This window comes from Branchiostoma floridae, chromosome 12 (assembly GCF_000003815.2).
Source record: "Branchiostoma floridae strain S238N-H82 chromosome 12, Bfl_VNyyK, whole genome shotgun sequence".
Taxonomy (NCBI): Eukaryota; Metazoa; Chordata; class Leptocardii; order Amphioxiformes; family Branchiostomatidae; genus Branchiostoma; species Branchiostoma floridae.
In genome coordinates, this window is record NC_049990.1 from 10,324,456 (window position 1) to 10,349,817 (window position 25,362).

Here is a 25,362-nt window from a genome sequence, read left to right on the forward strand (position 1 = left end):
TGTAACATACATGTACATGTACCTGACTGTAAGGGACATTTGCTCACAAGCAGCCAACAGTGAATATTTTTGATATTGAAAAACAGGAGGTGGTCGTTAGCAATTGCTGAGGCTGTACTGTTACAGATTTGTTGTTTTTTTCTTATTCAGTAGTCATATCATGAAATGATCACAAACTTGTTTTCTTTCAAATTTTGTTGCAGTGTAGGCTTTGGTGTGTACAGAAATTTATATATACATGTATTGGATAAAAACCTCACACATCTGAATGTCATCAACACCAGAATATTAAAGAAAAACTTTGGAGGGAAAATGGTTCTTATTGACATGGCAAACAAGATGATGATGATGAAAATGGTGGATGATTATGCAAATACAGATGTGTTGTTGCACTTATTGTTTTGAAAGATTTGTTGGAATAACCTTAATTAGGCTGTAATTTTCACCTTTTGCTTTTGTGTATATTTACACACATGTTAAACCTAGATAAACTACAATTGTGTATCATAGGATTTTCAAGGGGAAAGGAATGCAACTAAATGTGTCAAATTGTCGTATAAGGACATAAGGTATCAGAGAACATCGATTTCTGGTACTGCACTTTAGCCCTATTGATATGTAGCATCTAAAGATTAGTTAAATCAAGTCTTATTTGTATAACTGCTTATTGTATATACTTTGGTGGCTTTGATTTCTTTGATTGGCTCAAAAAATATGATTGGGTTATATCCTTATGTACTTGTCTTTTTCACCAAAGAAATTAAGCCAATTTTTAATTGTAAATATATGTATAGTTTCAAAATCATCTATTTGTATTATTGTGAGGACTTTGTGACCACTTTTTTTTGTCGGTGTTCCACATGATACCTTATTGTACCCATATTTAGTTTTTTTTTTTAGATATTTTCACTTTAGATTATAACTTTTGTGTTACTGAGCATTTCAAGTTTACCAGGACGTTAAGTTTAAGCTTTGATATATTTTGATGCGTTTTTTTGCAACTTGGTGTGAATTGGTCTGATATTGCTTTGCTTCTGTTTAAGTGAATGCACCATTCTGTTAGGTAAACGTTTCATCCAAAATGTTCGTAGTAATATGACGCAAATGCGGTGAAAGCATCATATTACTCAAATTGTTTATTCCAATATGTCAGGACAATATTAGCCACAGTCAGAATTCTGTAGAGTGAAAGAGAGAAACATATTGTGTTGCTTTTTTGCTTCGTTCCAGTTGTACATTCTTCTGAGCTTTTGATTTTTCAGTTTATACCAAGGTTTTGTTGCACTTTTACTACTACATGATATACAAATTTCTTACCAATAATACTACTCCATGTGAATTATATCTGATGCCGCAAAGGTACTAGGATTTTTAGTACATTGACAAGTTGCTCCTGTATGTATACAGTACAGGAATAACAAATTTCAGTGCAGTATTTCAGTCTGAGGGGCACAAAAGGTACCATAATTTTACAGGTAGAAGACAGAAAAGGTCCTTGGGTATATGGTGATCATGGGAATAAAGGTATCCCCACTATAGCTTCAGTCTTGTTGCATTTTTTCTTACTCTGAATAGTTTTTAAATACTAAATTACCTTTAATGATTAGGAACATGTCTCTAAATACAATGCATGAAGTTATTCATGTTGGAATATCATTTTTGGTTGCCAATGAAACAAATTACCAGTACTATGAACACTTCTGTGTACTTGAAGCAAAATGAAAAGATGCTAGAAAATTATATAAACCATAGCCTTATACAAAATTTAAAACAAACTTGAATACAAAATATCCGGTGTAATGGTAATAGTCAAAGAAAAAATGTTACTCAAATAAGAATTAAACATCTAATCACATTGGAAGACTGATAGGTCTTTGTTCAATTGTCACATCTCTTATAGTGATAAGTAATGAGGTGAGGTGAATGCACTTTATAAAGTATCAATTAGTACATTTTGTATATCAGATAATTACATTTCAGTCCAATTATAAGTCTACACCCTTGTCTCCCGCCCTACGATACTAGAGATATATTTGTACAGTGACAGTTGGTCTGTGCCATGCTTCTCAATGTAACACTGTCTTGCTGCTTCCCTAAGCTCTGCTGCTAACGCCTTCCCAGACTGGTCCACCATAGCTGTGAACACACCGTCTCTGTCCTGTAGTAGAGCGTGTGCTTCTCCCATCTCCTGTACCCTGCCCTCCTGTAGTACCTGCAACAGAAATATCTGTCAGCCAGGGCAAGGTTGGCATCTCTATACCCTGGTTTACGAGGGGCATTCAATAAGTAATGTCCCTGACCCATTTTCCATAGCAGGAGATTAATGAAACTTGGCACAGTTATTAGTCTTTCTCTTCATAGGAACCACCCAGAGTTTTGCATTTCTCCCATCATTTGATGTAGCTCTGGACACCGTTCTTGTAGGACATCCCAGGTTGGTCCTCCAACAGATGCCTGATCAATGGCAGAAGAGGGACGACCAGGTCTGGGAGCTGTTTCCACAGACTTCCGGCCTTGTTTGAATTCAGGATGCCAGCATTTTACAAGGTCATATGATGGGGCATCATCACCATAAGTTTTTTTCATTTCATCAAAAGTCCCTTTTGGTGTGCGTCCTTTCAAATACAAAAACCGGATCACTGCGCGACACTCAACTTGCTCAATTTCACACCTGGTCCATTTCACACCTGACTCAGTTCAAACACCAGTAAATCAGTAACCACAATTAGTTCAGAGCTGTTTTTTGTAACATAACCAATAGAGATATGACTCATTACACATGCAAAATTTCATCTAGATCAGACAACTGGCAGTGGGTCAGGGGCATTACTTATTGAATGCCCCTCGTAAAACCTACAATCCTTTTGGCCACACATGGGGCTGTCGTATTGAGATCACTTGAGTTAGCGCCGAATGGCAGCCACTGCAGACCCTTGCGACAGTCGTATTAAGGTCACCTGAGTTAGACCCTTGAGATTAGCTCCACCTGTTGTAGGCTCCTCACAATTCAGCCCAAGACTTCGAAGAGAGAGTATATATGTAGGCGGCCCACCCAATGACAATAACAATTATCATATAGTTCCTAAGTCTCGTCTGTCCTCTCTGCGAATAGGTCTGGCCCAGGTTGATTTGAAATGATTAATGTTTTCAACTCTTTTTCGCCGATTGGGACAGGACAGAATAGATTTGGAAGCTATTAATAGGTTTTCATACCAGGCTAACATTTCTATTGTATTTAATATTTGTCTTCATACAATTTTATCAGTTCAATAATTCTAACATATTAATGAATGTTCACCATAAAAAAACGCTCACCAAGATCCTATCCGAGTCAATGACAGTGTTGAGTCTGTGTGCTATCGTTAGCACTGTGCAGTTCTTGAACTTCTCTCGAATGGTCTCCTGAATAAGCTGGTCTGTTCTGTATTAGCATAGGCAATGAAGAGGTCAGTACAAAACCCAAGATGAGGCATATGTACATATAAATTATAACATTTTTATTTGGACTTAGACGTAGGAAATATTTGGGTATTCAGTATTAAAATCATTGCACATTTTACAAATTTCTTTGCTAATTGATTTACAGAGACATTCTAAACATTCAATTTCACCCTTACAACAACATCAGAACTTTACAAGTACAAATACAAAATCATTTTGTTTATAATCATTGTCGTTATTTCCATACCTTGGGTCTACATTTGCAGTTGCTTCATCGATGATGAGGATCCTGTTTTTCCTGAGCAGGGCCCTGGCTAGGCAGACCAGCTGCCTCTGGCCCACACTGAAGTTAGTCCCAGATTCGGCCATCTCAGATTCCAGCTTTCCTTGTAGGTCATTCACAGCTTGCTTTAGTTGGACCTGCAAAGAAATATAAGGACAAAAATCAATCTGTATAACAAAGATGTGAAATGCTCTCTACCACTTTCTTCCTGTTCTGTCTGGTTATAAATTAATCTCTACATATATTGTTTACTTTGTATTGCTGTTCTGACAAATTAACCAGTACTGAACTGTATCATTCTGCTCTAAAATTTATCAGAATACGAGGCAGGGTAATCAACAATATTATCCATTGACTTCAACAATAATGTGTATTATGGTTGCCACTGTTAGCAGTTAGGTGTGAGTTTACTAGTATCTGTACATGTAACGTTACATGATTGTGTTTTTGGCCAAGGATGATTATGAAACAAATTGTCATGCACTTTCTTACCTCCTCTATGGCACTCCAAAGTTGCTGGTCCGTAAAGTCATTGAAGGGATCTAAGTTCCTCCTGAGAGTACCAGAGAATAGGACAGGGTCCTGGGGGATGACAGAGATTTTCTTCCTCAAGTCGTAGAGTCCGATCTTGGTCACGTCCACCCCGTCTATCCTGACAGTTCCCTGTGGCTCTGCCATCCTGAACAACATCTGCATCAGGGAGCTCTTCCCAGCACCTGTCCGACCTACTATACCAATCTGAATGTAAGGAAAAGAAACAATATCAGAATCCAGAATTATTTGCTGCATGAAATACTCCACTTTGGCATCAATGCTACATCATGGAGTGTCTTTTAATGGAATTATTTTGTTTTGAAGCTTGATGATTGTCCTACTCAAAGGTGACCAAAGTTGTCTCAAAACTCCTCCTAAACAAGTCTTAGAGGAATTTGGAGAAGACTTTGGTCCCCTCTGTGTAGGAGAATGTAAATAAGGGGCTTGGAAGTAACCTTTTCCTGTGGCTGCATCTCAACACAGAGATTCTTAAGAACATCGGGCCCATCTTCAGAGTAGGAGAAAGACGCATCTTCCAACTTGATGCCCCCATGCTGAGGCCAGTCCCTTGGAGGTTTTGTACTGGTTGTCAATGGAGCTTCAGGTTCAAGTTTCGTGTAAGTTAATACTCTTTCTGCTGATGTCATCTAGTGAATGAGAGAAAAGAATGAATGAAATAAGTATGTTGCATGAGCAGAGTTTTTCCTTGTACTACTGTAAATGCAGAAATTTTCACAAACAGTCCTTTTCCCCCTGGGGTTTACGGAAAAGGCTGGGCTGTCTACCTGGGCTGTCTACCTGGGCTGTCTACCTGGGCTGGCTATCACGTCAGGCTACTTGAACCTACGAAAGCCCATTGGGACAAAAGCTGTTTTAGCAGTAGAGCTGTTTTAGCAGTAGGGGTAGCAGTTTGTGCTCAATGAAGAAGCTATGTGTGAAGCTATTGTGTGTGTTACATAACCAAGAGGTTCTGGGTTCAAATCAGTTGATATGCCACCGATCTTGTACCCTTGGGAAGGGCTATTAACACGACTTATCGGGCTGATTGGATTAGTCTTAAGACTGGTGGCTAGTTGGTCAAAGGCGGCCAGGAGCCGTTCTTTAGGAGCTGTCAGGGTCCAGGCTTCTGCGCCATACATTAGGATCAACAATTGAATTGTGAGGAGCTTAAAATAAGCGTTGCTAAAAGTGCAAGGGTCTGGAACTGCTGCCATTTGGTGCTAACTCAGGTGACCTCAATACGACAGCAATTACCCCAGGTGCGGCCATAGGACTTAAGGTTTTGAACCACTTACACTGGGAAGGAAGGACCCCTAGTCTTTTCCGTAAGTGTGGTGGGTTCTTTGCCCTATCTGAGGGAGGGCCCTTACCGAAGCTAGGTACTCTTTTCTCTACCCTAGTGAAGGGAGGAAAGTCGTGTTAAGAGCCCTTCCCAAGTGCACAAGATTGGTGGCATATCAACTGATTCAAACCCAAACTGATTCAAACAGCTCCTTCACACACTGCCACTTCACACAGCTCTTTCACATAATAACACACAGATCCTTCGCTGAGCACAAACAGCCCCTACTGCTAAAACAGCTTTTGTCCCAATGGGCTTTCGTAGGTCCAAGTAGCCTGACGTGATAGCCAGCCCAGGTAGACAGCCCAGGTAGACAGCCCAGGTAGACAGCCCAGCCTTTTCCGTAAACCCTTTCCCCCTACCGCGAAATTAAATCCCCGCGAATTTAAATGCATTTACAATATCCTATTAGTTTGGTCCTGCAAAGCAAAGCCTAATGTGCTGCAATATTGTCATGAATATGAGACTATTAGATATTGTACAGCCATGTGCAAAAGTTTATAATGGATGACAATGTCTTGAACATTTTTCATACCAGATTTTCCAGCTCTGCACTTTGGCGAACAATGAACTGGAACCGTCCTGTCAGGATGATGGCATACGTTACAGATAGGCCCACCAACCCGTCATCTAGAGCTGTGGGGACATCGACATTATGTTTAAATATGCACGCACAATTCCCATATTTACTGGTAAAACAAGCTACAATGTTTAAAAATCACATATGTTGCAAAAACCCTTTTTCAGGAAGCTAAATTGGAACCAAAGCTTGCATATATATAGAACATCATTTCTTTGACAGGGCTTGATCTTAATATTATAAAGTGTAACGTTAACAATTCATTCTTGGTACTACTGCATTTACATACATTCTAACATAAATCCAAATACTACCAAAAACTTAACTTTCTTGGCAAAGGGAACTAACATTACATAAAAACCTACACTACAAGTTATGTTAACTCACCATTAGAGGCAGGGACGCTACAGATAGCCACAGCACTGACGAAGAATGCGACTAAAACATCCACTCTGATAGCCATCCATTTACCACAGGTGAGGTACAGGAACCAGGCCTCCGAGTGCAGGTCCTGGTGAGCATCAAACTCCTGCTGGAAGCTCTCCTGAGCTCCGAAGGCTCGGATGGTCCACAGGCCTTGTATGGTGGCGGACAGGTGGGAGAACATTGGGCTACGGGCTGAGGAAAATTATTATTAGATAAAGGATATCAGTGCCACACTCACTAACTCACTATCCAGTTTAGCGTCCATTGTTCCCTGTCTTCCAGGGGTTGGACGTTTCGTCAAAATGTTTCGGTCTAATTGCTGCCCTCCATCCATCTCTGTCAAGGGGGTTGGCTTTTTGCATGACTTGTGCAGCTTTCTGATATTCTCATTGACACTGTCTACCCATCTTCTCTTGGGGCAACCACGTAGGTTTTGGCCCACTACAGGCAAGTTCATACATGTGGCCATACCAACGGAGTCTGTTGTAGAGCCACCTGGCAAAAAGGTCGGCAATGGAGCTACATGTACATGGTCCGCTCTTTTGACAGTGTCAGACAGGAGAACACAGGTTATGGGCTAAGCTTTGAAAATGTCAACGTGGCTCATTCCCCAATCATATCATTGGGAAGAAGTCTGGGAACACACGTATGAACGTGTAGAGGATAGACATGGGTATGACCAAGGTAGATCTCTTTTTTTTCTTCATTCATTTGGCCCAAGCAGTGATATAACAGTATCAACAGGTCTCATAGAAATAATCTATTCATGATTATTATTATCATCCTTAGTCATGAACAGAGACTGCTAGACAAAAGTAACCTACAATTGCAAACTTCTTGCCATCTGATCCAAATATCTCTGAATAACCGAATTATAACACTGAACGGGGAGAATGGGGTAACAGAAAGTACTCTAAGAGCTCTTGTACAGTTATGGTGACAATGAAACAGGAGTTCCTTTGCAAGAATATTTGAATGTAGAAAAACCTACTTGTTCCCTCCAGCCGCTTGATGTCCCTGGAGGTACTCAGGTAATACTTTCTGATGTACACGAACAGTAGCAGTATAGGCAGGGTGGGGATCAACACCCAGGGGTTGACAATAACACACACAGTCATTATCATGAACAAACCTATACCTCCCTGTGGGAAGAAAAAAAAGGAAGAAAATCTCAGTGTTAATCTCACTGATGACTTGAGTACCGATGCTTGCCTCTGCCATAATTATACAACATTACTGTAAATTATCTAGCCTGGTATTCAGCCATATTATGGCTCCCAAGTCTCTTCTGTATGTGGAGAGGACAGAAAAGACTCAGGAGCTATAATACGGCTGGATACCAGGCTGATAATTATCATTATGTATTGTCAATATTAAGAAGACGTTCATTCAATGGCAATCTAGCCTCAGGAATTCGCTCTGTTGCCTGCGGTATTCCTATATGGCAAATACCTCATCGATATGGCAGTATCATATTCACATACACAGATTGTGCTTTAACGTTGAAAATCATTTAGGCCACAGCTTTCAAGTGGTTTGAAAAGTTAGCTAAGTGGCAACAGCTGCATGCAGACTAAGTAAGAACAAAGTACAAGTTTACAATGTGATTCGTGGTAAAAATGTTGAAATATATATTAACCTCTGCAAATTGACTGAAGACCAATGGTAACATCTCATCCAGCTGCCCAATGTCTTTGGAGAACCGATTTAAGACTCGCCCTGGCGATAAAATAATGAAAGGACTGATCAGAGAAAAGCCATTGCATGTCGTAACTTGCATTGTGGATATAGTGCTGGCATGCTTGTGCTAGAAGATTTGTAATTCAAAATGATTTGGCCTCATGCTTTTCCGTCTGCTAGGTAGATATTTGAAACTCACCAACAGGGTTTGTGTCGAAGAACCTGATCGGAGCCCTGATGATGGCATTGAACATGGCGTTATGAAGGTTTTTGGAGGACACCACTGTGATCAATAAAAATAACTGATTCCCCACCACTCCCACGATCAGGGTTCCTACTGTAAAGGCAGTCAGGATGTAGATGTAGAAGTGTGTATCCAGAGGGGCCACAGGGAAGACCCTACTGCTGTTGGTTGGTGTGGCTGTTGCATTCACCATATCTCCAACAAAGGACGCATTGAACATTGTAGTATTGTAGCCATTACTAGTCAATACCCAGTTGTGTTTTGCAGCAAGATGCTGCTCTTCCCTCTGTGCCCTGTGTTATCGAAAACAAACAAATATTGACAAAGCTTAGTTGAACATTCATGCCAAAGAATAATAATAGATATTAATCAGTTATCAGGCAACCATTATATTTTGGAAAAGGTCAGCTGTTTCAGGTAACATATCCTTAGTACCATCCGTCTTTAGTCACTAATAATTGTACTATATAATGATACATTTTGTACCTCTGTTGACATTGTTACATATGAAAAGTTGACCAAAGTCAAAAATTATAATTAAGAAAACAACTGGCTTTAGTAGTGGCCTTAGGTAAAATATGCAGATGGATAAAAGAATGTGTATCAAAATGCTTCTTGTGAAATTAAGAAAGTTCCTCCACCTCTTGAACAATATTCGTAGACCACACTTACCAGTATGCTAGCCACCAGTCGGACATGGCGTATAAAACAGCAAACCCTATCCTCAACAACGTGCAAAATAGAAGTCCCTTCACACCAGCACCAGCTGAGAAGTAGTCTCTGTACACTCTCCACCCAACAGTGCCAGACATCCGGTCTTCTTCCTTCAGCAGAGGGCTAGTTGCATCCTAGGTGAAGAAAAGCCAGGTTTCTGTCAGCAACATGATATATTTTATATCTGACAACTACAGATTCTAAAGCTCTTTGAATTTGTAAGAGGAAAGAGACACTTGTAAGAGGAAAGAGACGAATGTAAATGATAGATGTACATGTAATAGATATAGAATACAACACGGTGTATTCCGCATCACCCTCGGTCCCAGCCCTCCCGCAGGTCGGATCGCCCTCGGGCGGAAGTATTTTATTTATTACGTCATACCCACCTAAGAAAACACATACTTTGATGCGAAATGCACCAGAAGTTGAGAAAATGTTGTGTCCTAGAACAAAAGATTGTAACAACAGCAATTCTAACGTCCGGATATGGTATTCGAATTTTCAACCATGCTGTATTCGGCCCATTTGAAATAGTTTGATTTACTCGAAGGAAGCCTGTGTGATACGACTTAGAACCTGTGTGATACAGAAAGTTATCACACGGTCAGGAACACCTGTATCAAACGTTTTCGCGGCCCAGGTATGACATAATAATAAAAAAAATATATACATGTATTTGACAATTAAAGTACAAATGTACTTAGTGTCTCTCCCCCTGATGATGTAATGATTCTTTACAGAAATGTTTGATGTAACTACTGCATTCAGTCTGTATGGGAATGAACATGTATTAAGTAAATTGTCACTGTCATTTATCTTAAACCATACCGGTATGAAAACCTTGCAACTAGATTTATAACGCCCAATGATGTTGTTGCATTAATTCTAATAAGTCATGTACAATGTACCTTTTCATCTGCTTCTGCTTTTGCAGAATTTGCAGCTAAACCGTTTGCTAATGTCCCAGGAAGAACAGCAGAGACTGTACTCCTTCCGTTCTCTACATCTTCGCTTTCCTCTTCCCCCATCAGTTTTGTGAAGTCTATCCCTGAATTCTGCAGTTCGCTGTATGTTCCAGTAGCCACCTGCTCTCCCTGTAAGGGGAAAATATGACCACATTTGAGCTACTACGGGATATTTATTAATGTTGGGGTGGATCAAACAAAACGTTACTCTATCAGAGTGGATGTTATAATGGGTATCACAGTCACTGCGGTATTTTACACCATTTACTCCATAATTCAAATTAAGACAAGTGATTTGGGATGTATCAAACTCAAGGAGTCACAACCAATGTTTCTTACTCTTTAACAGTTTTATCTGCCCTTTTTTTGTTGATTCAATGATCTTATCAGGTCTCTGTTAGTTGAGTAAAAGAGACAAATTTTTCATAATGAAGCTAACTACAAATCTACTGATTGAATTTATTTACCTCCAGAAGAACCATTATCTGGTCAGCCTCCTTCAGATATTGTAGTTGGTGCGTCACAAGGATACAAGCCTTGTTACTCAAAACCCCCTGGATGCATCTACATTTGAAGAAGAATCAGCACTAAGTGTACCTAAAGACTATAAGTATGTAATCAGTCATTTACTCTTAAAACAAACAAACAAATGAACATTTAATTTCTCACACAATTATCTTTTCATCTTAAAGTTTTGTGGTGTTGTATGACACAGAATTGTATAAGTATTTACATTTTAATTTCAAATTGGTACTTCTGGAATTGCACTGACAATCCAGATAACAAAAACAAGTGTACAATAGACACAGCGCTACAAGGTGAAGCATGAATCAAACTTCACAACACCAACCTGTTAAACAGGTGCCGCCCAACTTCTGAATCAACAGCACTTAGTGGGTCGTCTAGCAGGTAGATTTCTGCATCGTGGTACACCGCTCTGAAAGCATAAGCAGCAGAAAACTGTTTATTTATCAGGGTACCGAAATCAAGATTCTTCGATCAGTTTATCATATTCTAGCAGATGACGGGCCTGCCTAAACACCTAAAATGACCTCAAACGTATCTAACATGCTGCGAGTGTACATGTACATGGGACAAAGACCTTGTGTGGTGCTCTGGATACATTGTTACATGCATTTATGAATTTAAAAAATGCAGCAAGTCTTAATTAAGTTAAATTACCAGTTTGGAGTTAGTCGGCCAGTTTCAAGATCGAAACAGAGATCCACATAAGGTTGTTGCCCCATGTACACTGCATGTTAGAGCTGTTTCAGGTTGTTTGAGGTCGTTTAACGTGTTAAGGCAGACCAGCAGATGGCAAAATTTTCCACTGTTTCCCATTACCTTGCCAGGTTGATCCTAGCCTTCTGCCCTCCACTTAGTGTCACCCCTCTGTCTCCAACCAGTGTCATGTCGCCATGTGGCAGGAGCTCCAGGTCCTAACAGTAGTACAACAAGGCATTATTGTTACTCTGTGACGGAGGCTAACCTACGACGACAGAGTATTGTTTTGTACGATGTGAGGAGTGTTCGCATCTGTAATCTCTATGTTCCCTTTGCCGCATTTGTATGTTATTGGCATGTCCGCAGCTGCAGGATCTGATGTTGTTTTTTATGCAGTAGCTGTTTTTTTCGCTATGTTTTCTGAAAAAGAAGGATATGCATATCATGCCTTTAGACTCTTCCACTTTCATGCTCCAAAATTCCTGCATGTTATTTTGACATCTTATAATTCGCATCTCTATGTAATTTGTTTGAGCTATTTTGACATTACCTTCTCTAGTGCGCATACTTGGATGACTTCATTGTAGACGTCTTCCTTATAAGGACGTCCAAAAAGGATGTTTTGTCGCACGGTGCCAGAGAATACCCAGGGCTGCTGAGACGCATAGCCAACCTTGCCATGAACTTTGACCTCTCCTGACATCACTGGCAGCTCTTTGAGTACTGCACTTAACAATGAAGACTGGAAAAGATAGAATTACAGTTTACTCTGATTAGGACTTGCAGACTTTACAATACATATTATCCATTTTACACTGTCCTCACTTTATTTGTCCTTGTCCAATAAGGACAAGAGATACATTGAAAAAAACTGCTATGATAGAATATTCTCATTAATTATGCAAATGACCTCTTAATTTGCATCATTTCTCTTTCATCTTTGTCAAAGTTACCTTCATTCCGAAAATCATGAAAATCCGTTATTCCTCCCTTGAGATCTCCTCTTCGGAATTTCTTTACAGACATGCTCCTGCAATACCAAATCTATTTGCTAGGGGACCCAAACTCATGTCAGTTCTTCCCATGTGCAAGAGCTATCTAACACACCAAAACCAGAATTTCAGCTGCAGTATCAAGCTAGAGTGCCCAAAGTCGAATCATTTGTATCTAAGTATGAAACCAATACATCCAGCCATTCTTGTCAGTTATCTTGTTCACAGACACAGACACACACACAAAGCTATTGAAAACTTCATGGAGGTAACAACACTATCTGCTCAACAGAACAGTTGAACCTTGCCTTTCCTGACCCCACAGGTCCGATGACTGCCAGTAGTTGACCTGGTTTCAGCTGCAGGTTGATATCCTTCAGTGTCGGGTGATCACTGTCCTGAAATACATGTATGACAAGATGATATTCACTTGATATTACATTGTAGTAGTAGTAATTGCATTGTTATTGTTTTGGTAAATAAAAGCTTCCCATTTGAGACATTAGGGTGCCTTACCCCTGTCCATGTAGCATTGACATCAGTAAGCATGACGCTGCATTCTGCTTCCTTAGGAGACGTTGCAGTGATTCTGCCAGTTCTCCCTGAGACCTCCTCACACTCTGCTTCCTCCAACAGCAAAAACTCCTGATGGTGGATCAGAAAATGTTGAAGAAGAGATTCTTTATCACAAAACCCAAAAGTTATACCTGCCAAGGTTTTATCAGCCTAAGACTCTGCTGGCATCCTCATGCCCTAAAGATACTTCTGCTACTCCTTGCGGGTCCTACAATTGACTAAGTCTGCATCTCGCTCATCATCATCATCATCATCATCATCATCATTACATCATTATCATCATCATCATCATCATCTCACCAGCACCTGGGTGCATGGCTTATGGCAAGCGTGATGAAGGCAGCACTGACAGAAAGGCTTATAAGTGACAGGTTTCTTGTTTTTGATAGGTGGGCCATGGATTACGTCTTTTGTATGTATTGACTGTGGGTGCTAGTATAAGTTTGTCAACTTAAATGCATCATCACTCTGTATACACCTGTAATATCTTTCTACTTGAATGATTATTGTATAAAAAAATCACAGATTAGTACCTGTATCCTGCCTAAGGAGACTAAGGACTCCGAGAGGTTAACAATGGCAATTGGCAGAAACGTGAACACGGCCAACTGCAGGATGTTGTACAAGCCTAAAGCTCTGAAGACCAGCCCAGCAGTGATGTTGTGTCCGGTCAGGGCAAACGTGACGAAAGTGCAGAAGACGAGCATTCTCGACGACACTGATGACAGGGACAGGACCAGTCCACGTGTTATTGACGCTTTGATAATGATACCAATCTCCAGCCTAAAGAGCATTGAGAAACAAAGTGTGATCCTGGTTAACGTTACCTGTTTATACATTACTCCTCTCCAAACAGAGGTTAGACTCCGGCTGTTTTTTAAACATCTTTTTAGTCGTTTTTATCAGGCTTTCTATTTTTTTACCGTATCTTGTGTTGTCCAAAAAACAATACAAAATATAAGCCCAATAAAAACGACTAAAAAACGGTTAAAAAACAGCCGGAGCCTAACCTCTGCTTTGAGAGTATGTATACATCGTCCTCTTGTATGTGAATGGTGGTTTTGGGTGTAACATTACAAGTCAAAAATGTAACATTTATTATATTTCAGCCATACATAGTATGGTGAAATATATTGTATTTGTAATGTTTCTTTCTTTCTTTCTCCTGTCAAATCTTCAAAGTGATTCATCTCCGCCGTTCCTGGACCGAATGACCTGAAATTCGGCACAGGGGTAGAGTGGGCCAATACCTTGATGATTTTTTTCCCATTTTTTCATATCTGCCTCTAAAATGATTTTATTGAGATTTTTTGGTCAATTTTTGACCAAAACTGTATATTTTGGCCCCTGTACCCTGGTATTACAACCAAATGAGCTGAAATTTGACAGAGATGTGCCTTGATAATGCCCCCATATAAATTCGATAACACTTTTGGTGTACAGTACAACAAAATGCTTATTTTTGCGATTTTTTGACCAATTTTTGACCAAAAAAGGACACTTTTGGCCCCTGTACCCTGGTATTACAACCAAATGAGCTCAAATTTGACAGAGATGTGCCTTGATAATGCCCTCATATAAATTCAATAACACTTTTGGTGTACAGTACAACAAAATGCTTATTTTTGCGATTTTTGGACCAATTTTTGACCAAAAAAGGACACTTTTGGCTCCTGTACCTTGGTATTGCAACCGAATGAGCTGAAATTTGACACAGATGTGCCTTGATAATCCCTTCATATAAATTCAATAACACTTTTGGTGTACAGTGCAACAAAATGCTTATTTTTGCGATTTTGGGCCAATTTTTGACCAAAAAAGGACACTTTTGGCTCCTGTACCCTGTTATTACAATCAAATGACCTGAAATTTGGTATAGATAGGCATTAGATACTTGGTAACAAGATTCAAGTAAACATAAACAACTTTAAAATGATTAATTTTGGCACTTTTCTGAGGGGAAATTTGTTTTCTTTTGGCCTCCTGACGTGACCTTCCGTGACCCCGCACAGAGCCACACCTGTGCGCGTCAGCCGGAGAGTTAATTGAATCAAAGACCTAGCCAATCAGCGAAGAGGAGGCCAAAGGCTAATTAATATTCATAAGCGGGGCCTCATGATCCCGTATATAGCAGTGTTCCCGCCAGGGGGAGCGAAGCCCGCCTAAGGCTCTCGCATTTTAGACTATTCAGAAGGCTTTATATTGTATCAGTTCTTAGGGGCATATCTATAATAATCGCAGCAGTCACTTAACTTCTCTTCAGGAGTTTAGCGTAACACTATTTCAGGTCAAACCGTCAAAGGCAACTAAAAACAAACTTTAACGTTACTGAGTTCAACAGTACTTATAACTTGTTATCCGAAGTTGAAACGCTAGCGATGGTATTTTCGCTGCGCTGTTAGCTCCGTGCGACTGTTGTTGACGGTCTTATAACGGTATATTTTGCACCCCTGTACCCTGGTATGAGTAACTTTTGGTATAGATAGGCATAAGATAGTTGGTAAAATGATCCAAGTAAAATTTTTGGCATAAAGTACTGTAAAAGGCTTAATTACAGCACTTTTTTTAGGGGAAATTGGTTTTCTTTCGTTCTCCATGCCATGACCTTTCGGACGTTCACCCCACAGAGCCGACATCTGCACCTGCGTCTAGCCGGCAGGAAGAGTTAATTCAATTAATGGTTCAGCCAATCAGCGAAGAGGAAAGCGAAGGCTAATTAATATTCATAAGCGGGGCCACACAATACGTTAACTTGAAGACTCAGGCCGTACAGACTTCTCGCCAGGATTTTTTCAAAGCGTCGGACAGGGGTCCGGGGGCCGCCGAATGTCCCTGGCGGGGTCCAGGGGCAGGGCCACTGTGGGGGGGACCCAGGTGGGCGAAGCCCCCCCGGAAGCTCTTGCATTTTAGACTATTGAGAAGGCTTCTTTTATCAGTTTTTTTTAGGGCCATATCTACGATAATCGTAGCAGTCACTTACTTCTCTTCAGCAGTTTGACTTTAAAATATTTCGGGTCAAAGCTTCAAAGACAACTAAAACCTCATAAACAACAAACTTTACTTAGCTCAACAGTATACAAAAATATTGTACGGGTTGCCATCCTTAGTTGAAGCGCTTATTTATAGCGCTAGTATCTTCGCTGCGCCGTTAGCCGCCGTGCGACTTTCGTTGACGGTCTGATATCCCTACGTCGCCGCCTCGCTGATATTCCCACGGACATGTTTCAAGAAAAATACCCAGCAAAAAACGCTGTTCTGCGTCAAATTCTATTCTATAAAACATGTGGGACTCAGTGTTACAGTCTAAATATTTTGTAGAAGCACCGCTGTAGGAAAGAAGGTCCAAGCAATGTAAAACATCACGTAGCATGAAGTTCGCTGTCAACTGGCACACAGCACATGACTGTTTGAAACTCTAAGTCTAATCAACAGCCGTGTTTGATTGATAGCCGGCGGTCCTTTGATGAAGTCGGCGAAAGGTGCGTTAGTTAGAAAATCTGCGTTTAGTTTTGATACGTAATTATAAGTTAGACAGTGGCGAGAATGATTATTTTCTCATCAATATTTCTCTTCAGAATTATTTGAACTTAATTGTACATCTAAACAATTGGCTTACCTGTGCAATGTTTATATGATTAATGATCAGCGTACTGAAATCATGTGTAACGTATGGCTCCTAGTCAATAGATCAGCATTTTCTCTATAGTGACCACCTGTCTATAGTGGCCACATTTCTATCACTGGACTGGAACTTGCGAAAACTGCTGTATTTTCTCCAGAGCAAATGTATGTGTTCCTAGTGCTGTTGTTGTTTGACATAAACTTTGAACATTTGAATTGTAAGTAACTTTAAATTACCAGGGTTTCAGCCCAATAAAACACTCTCAGCGCCAGGGTATGAACAGACTGACCAGACAGACGAAAATAAATCCTCGAACAAGGTTCAATCGTATCTTCCGGGTCTGGCAGGAAGTTGTTAAACTAAAATAAGAATAGGCTCGATGGCTGATTGCATACAAAGTAAAACAGTTTAACAGTTTTACAGCTTGAAGAAAACAAACGCTCCTACAGTACCTGCACCTGCTTGATAATTATTAAATCGTATGCCCTACTTGAATAAAAAAAAGTTCACTGCAATAATAAATGTACCCACATCACAGGGAGCTTATACTTTTTAAAACTTACACCTAGTTATCGTACTGAAAATTGTTAATGACATTACATGAAGTCATTCAACAATTTTCAGTCATGATGAAAATTTTCTGAATGGAAGGTGTGATTATTGTCATTTTCTGAAAAATAGAAGCAAGCTCTGTTTTTACCTGGAATCAATTCCAGTCCACTTTGGGGGATAATGTACTGTTAAGAGGATGTTCCATTTTTGCGCAGGGGTGATTTGGAACAGTCCAATGTTGCGTGGGAAGGGGTATGGCTGAAATATGCTGTATTTGCTCTTAAGCAAATGTCGGCCTTTCTAGTGTTTTCTTTTAAATTCCTATGTACTTACGATGTCAAGCAGATGGTACCATGTCAAGACACTCTACAGACACATTTTGGTGTTCTTATGTATAGCAGCAAGCAGATCATGATTGGAAACAGTAGAGCACTATATATGGACTAATGCTTGTAGCCCTTTACAGCATCAACTTGCATATCGGAAATTTTGTGAAAAACCTCTCTGTCACCAACGGATCATAATGACCCCAGCGATCCGTTGCAGCGGGTTTGCTTAGTTGAAAATCGAAAAATCTTGAGATATATTCCAAACGTTTTGAGAATTTGTGGTTATTCTTGAGATGTTTTGACTTCATCTGGAGATATTTTGACTTCATCTGGAGATTTTTTTACTTTGATCTTGAGATGTTTAAACTTAATCTCGAGATTTTTTAAAAAATCTCAAGATACTTGCACTATGGAAAGGTCTCAATATGCTTTAAAACGATCTCAAGATGCTTTGAAAAGACACTAGTATGATTAGATATGTGAGAACTATTAAACTCTTACATAATTTCCTTTTGCATAGAACAGAACATCTAAAAACCTTACTTCCTAAGGTTGGCCACTATTTCACTAAATGGTTTCTCCCAAGTGTACATCTTGATGACCCTCATGGCAGAGATGATCTCACTCATGGTCCTGATACGAACGTCTGTTTTCTTCGCTATCTGCCCCCTGGAAGTAAAAGTCAAAAGCTATTACTTTGCAACTATCAAATTACATGTAACGTTACATGTAAGATCTTTAGAGTTTTGGTAGCTCGTCATCCATTGATCATGGTCAATGTTGCCTGGCGGAAGCCAATTATTAACGTTACATTATTAGCCTGGGTACCAGCCGGGTAGTTCGTTCCTATGTTCCCTTCTGCTACGGGAACAGGAGATCTCGAGAAAAACGACTGTATATAGTGTATAATAAATGCCATTGCGAACTACTTTCCGGATGGTAACCCACTCAGTACCCAGGCTAATACATTATAAATGGTGCGTTATATTAGCTTGTGATAGTAATGTTTATTGTTTTTGTCAACACTCTCAGCGAGTTAGTACATTATAGTATTCACCTATAAGAATCCTAAATAACAGACATGAAAACCTTCAACAAAAATCTTATCTTCAATAAATTGACCAAAAAAATGAGGAACAGCCGGCACGCCATGACCTAAATCGAACAGTTTTCGAACAGGTTTTCTATGCAGTTCGAATCTCTCCGCGGTCCGCTTCTCGCGCGTGAGGTGGATGGAATTTCATCCGAGTTTTACAGCTGCTTTAGACGTGATTGCCGGCCTTTCTACCAAGATTGCGTTATATGTGTCATAGAGGAATATCATGTAATCTCGATATGATCCATTTTTGTGGGATTTTATAACTATTATGTCTCGTTTTCTGATCATATTTGTTACACAGTGAAATTGGCAAAATGGTGGTGCCATTATGAGCTAAATTTTCGACGAATTTGAATATCGGGGCAAATGCATTACGCCTTCGATTCTTTCGTCAATGACTAGTGCGCCAGAATTGTTGAATCTTCTACTATACCTCTTCTGAAAATCTTGTTGGTTTGAAATCTGGGAAGGTTTGTAATTCCATGTTTACTGAGGTCACCTTTTCGACTGTTTTAAATCCAAATGTTGCAAGTCGTTGTTTTGGTTGATTCGAGTGCAATCGACTTTTAACACAAGTATCGGCACCAATATATCTCTCCAGTGTTTTCAAAGGATGCCTAAAGAAAAACTACACGTGAAGACGGAGTGAATTAGCAAATGGAGTCTTAGTATTACGGTAACTAGTACGTAAATACAATGGTGCGGGTCCGGCGTGCGCTCTGTGGAACGGGCGCTGATGCCAGCGCTGAAGCGTTCCTTTTCGGACGCCTCTGATGAGGTAGCCTCGCGCGGTTCAAATTTAAGCCTTTTTCGCCCTCGAAATTGATAATATGCCATATACCACCTGAAAGAAGAGACTTCGGTGCATTTTACGCACTAGATTTCCTTTCGTTCTGAAATCTGCTGTGAGTTAAAACGCAGCGGGGAACTTGCGCTAAAATCAACTGATTTCAGATCATATCATCAAACGGGCAGAGGTAAAAGTCGGTTTTAAAAAGTACATAGGAGTAAAATGGAAACCTTGAAAATTGTAAACGTGATGAAATATTGATTGTACATAGTTGTAAACTCGAGCGACAAACTTTTTGGTAGGTAGTCCCGACGCCCGGGGTTCATGGAACGTACAACTGTCTCAAAACGGCGCGCTGTTCGCTACGGCAGTCAGTCAGAAATTTTGAAGTTAGATTTAGATCACTTCGGGTTGGTATATTGACCTGAAACTCGGATTTCATAAACTAGAGACCACCGTAAACAAAATTCCGGTCATAAACTTTAAGATTTACGGAGAGAGGATCTGTCCCGGTTCAATAATTGCTAAATCGTCAAACCCGGTGCGTTCTATTCTGGAATCAAAATTATGACATGACTTCACTGAATATCGGGGCAAATGCATTACGTCCAAATAATCTGTAATAAATCTTATACTTTCAGAAACCAGAAGGTTTGCTCTTTCATAGGCAGCAGATTTCCTGTTGGTTTGACATCTACAACAGGTTCAAAACAACAGGGAAATTTCCGCGAAAGTCACCTAATTTGGGGTCGTATTTGTGACAGGAAAACGGTACACAATCGGTTCAAAAATCTATATGAGCTAAAAAGGAGGCTAAAATATTGTGAATGACAAGAAAGTAAGAAGAAACGCAGCTGTATACCCCAGCGACAAGCTTTCTTGTGAGGGTTGTTGACACCCGGAGTCATGGAACGGACTACTTTCTATCGCGGAAGGAAAAGAAAACTGCATAGAACTCTCGGCATGGCGTGGCGGCTGAGGAATGGGTTTCGATATCTTTACCTGAATGTAGCAAACAGTCTCCCAATGCGTCCTGATATGGCGAGGTGGAAAATGATATAACCAAATCCAGCAAGACTAGGAGGTCCCAAGTCTCTGTACAGCAGTGTTGTCACTACTATAATCGCCAAAGGTGCGATCCACACGTAGTTGGAGAACTGGAATACCTAAATAATGGGAAGCCACTTGAATGTAATCGTAAAGCAGTGACTTGTGCTCTTCTTTGAAGTGATTTAAATTGCACACCATTGGGATCTAACCTCATTTAGAATTAAAGCTCATTTTTCAGCCACTTTGTAGTTGATTGAAAGTTTTTTTTGTCGAAAGTTGATGCGAGGGCTAATGTAATCCATACACCCAATACAACGTGGCCTAAAACAAGTATTATGTCTTACACAACATCCACAAAATCAGGTCCTGAATGTGTCTATTTTATAAACTCTAAATGTATCGTATAGCTAGTTTAGACGATGTTGATAATCAAGAAAGAAACACGTACTAAGTCAAACTTGGAGACGTCATTTGACATGAGGTTCACTATCTGTCCAGTGTTGCTCTTCCCTAAGGCGGCATGGTTTAGCTTCAGTGCCTGTTTGGGGAAAGAAAAGGAATGGCAGATAACGTTATACACGAGGTCACAAAGTACCTTTGTTCCAAACCTTTTTAATTGAACTGTAGTTGATTAAGGTTCTTCAACCTTACTCAACTACATACAGTTCAACTGGAACGTTTGGAACAAACGACAATATTACTGATGCTAAATTTGCATTTGCGCTGACGCCGTTTCTAATACTAGTAAGTAATCTGTTGCGAAGTGACAATGAATAGTTACAAACATCGCTGGAAAGCGTCGGAAGCGGCGTGCTTTTGGTGACAGTTAACAGTATCAAAACTACAAGTGGTGGCTTCGATTTCACGCGAAAATGCCCAAATTTGTGCATCATTTTTTTCACCGGAAAATCTTTTTTCCCGAAACAATTTCTTTTAAGGTTGAAAGAACTGAAACTCGGTTTTCGTATAGGTGGAGGCCTGGAAGGGAATCCCTTTTCACATACACAGATCTTGGAAGAGGTTGTTGCTTGACTAGATGGTTTACAGCCTCGGATTTAGACTCCAACTAAACTGATTAAAAAGATTGTACATGCCTGCAGATGTATAGTAGGAATACATGATCGTACATACGTACAAACAACTCTTTCCAAAGTCCTAGCTATGTCTTCCAAAATCCTAGCTATAACCCAAAATTTCAACATTCAGAAATGGACATTTCATGTCATAAGCCATTGGTTCAGCACCAAGGACAGGACAGAAGTCAGTATAAATGCTTTAGCCTTTACATCCTGATTTATTCTTCCAAGGTTTTTAGTTCTCTGTGTAAAAGTCGACCTTTCGTCACTGGGATAGGGGATCGGACGTGCGCGAATACCAAAATTTGTTATACACATTATTCAATTTCCTTTTGTGATCAGTATTGTTTACATCTTGCTTCATTTTGCATTTTGCTTAGTCTGGTTATGTTTATGTTTTTGTATATACATGTATAGTGGTGGCGTTAATATGAGTAGATAATTTGAGTACGTCACAACTACGTCTTTCATGTCTGTCAAAGTGAATAAAAAACAACTCTTCCATTTAGGGCTGGGCTGGTACAGCGTACCCACCCCTACTTCCATTACCTTTCTATATACAAGCCCACAGCATGCTACCCTCATCTTCCACCCTATTGCCTGCTGGAGGTACATGTAGGGATGCTGGCATAGGGACACGGTGAATGCACAGACACTGATGATCAGGGCGTACATGTAGGCTTGTGTCGTGGTCACGGTACTCTCAGGGGCGAAGTAGCCAAGCAGCCAGGTTAGGACAATGGGCTGGACTATCTTTACAGATTCCTATAAAGAAATGGTGTATACTGTTACGCTTATGTCTTATTCTTCTGGTGCGAAATGAAGACGATAGATGACACAAGTTCGGTCTATAAAACCCGTTCTGTATAAATGAAAATTGCCACTGCCCTCCGTATCTACTTAATCTTTAGGAGCATAATAGTACATCACGTAAGATCTGCAAATATGAAGTCTATTATCTGTTATTATAATCTCAGTGTCTCTTACATCTAGATCTATACCTACTGAGTTGTCATTTGCTATGGAGCATTGAGTTGCAAATTAAACTTTCATTATTGAAAAAAAGTAAGAGTTTGGAGACCTCATACCTCTGTGGCATATTTGGAGCTGTTCTAAATCTTCTCGTTTTAGCCTGTCTCATTGATTATGGAAGGCCGTCATTATTTTTTCGTAGCCTTCTTCGTTTTTCGTAGCCATCTTCACTAGTGCATGTACTTACCACGAACAGTGCGCACAATCCCAACAGAAGATACCTGGCACCAAACAACCTGAATAGGGCCCGTTTCAGGCTGGGCGGGCGATTGGGAGATTCTTTAGCATTGTCCAGTTCCTTCTTCCACTCTCTATATCAGTTTGTCAGATATATAAAAATGATAAATAAAAATTCCACAATGAAGTGAAAACACTTCATTGCGTGACACAATCAAATTGAGTAACCAAGATGTGCTTTATACCCAGAAAAGTTAACCAGAAGTTTATTTTACGAACGCAGCATAGAAATAATATTGACACGACAAAAGTACAGCGACTTTCGTAAGGTCTACATGTGTAACAGCTACTTACAGTACAACTAAACATACATATATGGATATCTATACGTATGAATAAATCAACATACAGGGTCTAATAATATGAGCAGCATTTTCTGAAGTCCTACCTTTCAAGATCATCTGCTTGTTTCTGCGAGCTGTCCTCGTACATGATATTGTACATGTCATCTTCCTGTAGTGTTCGCTTGTAGCCTGTCTTGAAGAGTGGATTCAGCCACCTGTGACAGTACATATATATTGTTATGGACAGTTAGAGCTGCAATCGGCAGGGGGCGATGATAGAGAAATTCAGGAAAAAGGGGAGTTGGGCTGTGGGACTGGTGATGCATTCGAATCAACCTTATCAAATATTTTCAAGAGGCAGTGGGAAAAGGAATGTCTTCCAGAAATAGAGGGTTTGCACTAATACTTCGAACTGGCAAACAAAATTATAGCGACGAAGTGGTACTTTAATCATGTTCTCACAGTCATGAGCTTAAGACATAAAGGGCTGTGATATCTGAAAAAGGTTTTTGTTGCCGTCATCATGCAAGGACGGAAAACAATCTTTATATACCACGCCATGTTTACACTACCCCTCCTGTCCTGGTGATGCGTCCCAGCGTAAGGGACAGTCAGATAATGTACGTCCAAAGTTCCAATCGCACAAATCCAGACACCCGATTAGCCCATGGACTGGAGGACATATCGGTACCCTCTGAGATTGCAAATTCTCCTGGCTTGTGATTTTTTAATAGTATAAGGCCTGTGGTATCGTATATATTTTGACATGAAGTTGAGTCTAAAGACTGCTTCTTGCTATGATATCTGGTACAAATAATGTTAACATTGGAACATACATCTTCCAAAAACACGGAATATTTCTTTCTTATGACAACCGCGTAACCATCAACGAAGAACTGAAACTTTGTCAGCATGCATTTGATACTAGTGCTAATGTTACATATCTTTCTGGTAGTATAAGAAAAACAAATACTTGTAGTGCTTCATATTTAGCAAAACATAAGTATTCATCAAAAAGACAGATAATTTTTACAGGGCGTGAGCCAATTACTTTAGGGTCCTGTGTTGGCACTAACTGTCGCATCCCCGACCCCGATTAGCGAACCCCCACCCAAAAAAAGAATCTATGAGTTTTATATGGTCCCATTATTGTTTGGTCATCACAAACATCGACATACACAACGCATCACCCAGACGGTACATTTTCATAGAAACAGAACCGTCTACTTAAAAGCTTAACCTGTGGATCTAGGTTTGATGTTTTAAGTATCACATAAAGAAGAAGACACATTCGGACATTGTGCTCCTGCATAAAACAAGTCGAATTTGCTGGCCCCAATACGCAGTGAGTGCATCAAACGGCCACGGTGACCTATATATACACAATCTGATCAGAGATGTTTTGGGGTCCACAGTTCACAATGAAACAAAACCTTTGTGGGTCAATACATACTCTGCTGGTTCCACTAACAATTAGAAAACATAAGTCCCTTCACATGTAATTCAATTTAGTTAGAGTTTATGTCTGCTGCTAAGAGGAGAGAGACAGCGCGCGCATACTATGATCATCAACAAAACACCACCACACTGAATTATACCGTAATGTTTGTTTGACCTTTGTCCGTCTTATATCATCTCATAACTACGGCGCTTGGATAGTGCAGGATAGCCCTACGTACACGTACATGTCGTCGCTGGGTTATATGTCATTGGAGCTTGAAATTTATCCACTATGCCGGACGTCTGTTGTCAGATTTCCAAGAAAATATTATAGACCAAATCTATTATGACTACTGTACTGCTATGTCTGTTCATTACTCAAAAGACCTACATTTGTATAACAAATCGCCGCGTCCATACACCTAGGTGTTGTCGATATCTACAACATGTTACCTTGTAAGTGTTGTATTTTTGATGTGTGACGATAAACTTTTAATTTCATCTACTGTAAGAGCATCTGACAGGATGCCACGGCAAACGTTGGTAATGTTACTGGCGTTCATGCTATAAAAACTTATGGATTACATGGATGAAAACATGTCTTTAGTAAGATAAAGCTGGATATTGACATGATGATGACATACGTACCAGAAGAAGAGCTTGGAGAGCGGACCAGCCTTCTCCAAGGGATTTGGTTTGGGCTTCGTGAACTTCTTGTCCATCGTGATGAGTCCGAGCGTCTTGTGGCGTCCCAGTAAACTTTTCACCTCAACTGTTTTACTTCGGAGGGAGGGTTTATTTGTTTAGTTACAGTTTGTGTTTCCATTAGCAGGTGATATCACGTGAG

General features: G+C 40.0%; 1 protein-coding gene across 1 annotated transcript; it reads right to left on the reverse strand.

Annotated features, from left to right (window-relative positions):
• Window positions 1–134: 134 nt before the first annotated feature.
• Window positions 135–25,352, reverse strand: LOC118428194 (multidrug resistance-associated protein 4-like). The gene is made up of 26 exons (XM_035838199.1): window positions 25,164–25,352; window positions 23,180–23,290; window positions 22,742–22,865; window positions 22,072–22,287; window positions 20,895–20,984; window positions 20,399–20,562; window positions 18,051–18,176; window positions 13,538–13,787; window positions 12,945–13,073; window positions 12,737–12,826; window positions 11,987–12,178; window positions 11,557–11,651; window positions 11,063–11,149; window positions 10,680–10,776; window positions 10,156–10,341; window positions 9,203–9,378; window positions 8,486–8,823; window positions 8,246–8,325; window positions 7,598–7,748; window positions 6,568–6,798; window positions 6,136–6,236; window positions 4,714–4,905; window positions 4,217–4,462; window positions 3,689–3,861; window positions 3,316–3,421; window positions 135–2,212 (listed from the first exon to the last, which is right to left on the reverse strand). Exons 1-26 carry the CDS (start codon window positions 25,235–25,237, stop codon window positions 1,994–1,996), a joined length of 4,044 nt encoding a protein of 1,347 aa, XP_035694092.1. The 5' UTR covers window positions 25,238–25,352; the 3' UTR covers window positions 135–1,993.
• Window positions 25,353–25,362: the final 10 nt, after the last annotated feature.

Bases quoted from the DNA above. Each gene is read 5' to 3' on its own strand.
- LOC118428194 (XM_035838199.1), bottom strand. From the start codon at position 25,237: ATGGACAAGAAGTTCACGAAGCCCAAACCAAATCCCTTGGAGAAGGCT. The intron at 13,074-13,537 runs GTACTAATCTGT...ATCCACCATCAG, and splicing joins TCTCCTTAGGCAGGATACAG to GAGTTTTTGCTGTTGGAGGA. The intron at 6,799-7,597 runs GTAGGTTTTTCT...AATTTTCCTCAG, and splicing joins CAAGCGGCTGGAGGGAACAA to CCCGTAGCCCAATGTTCTCC.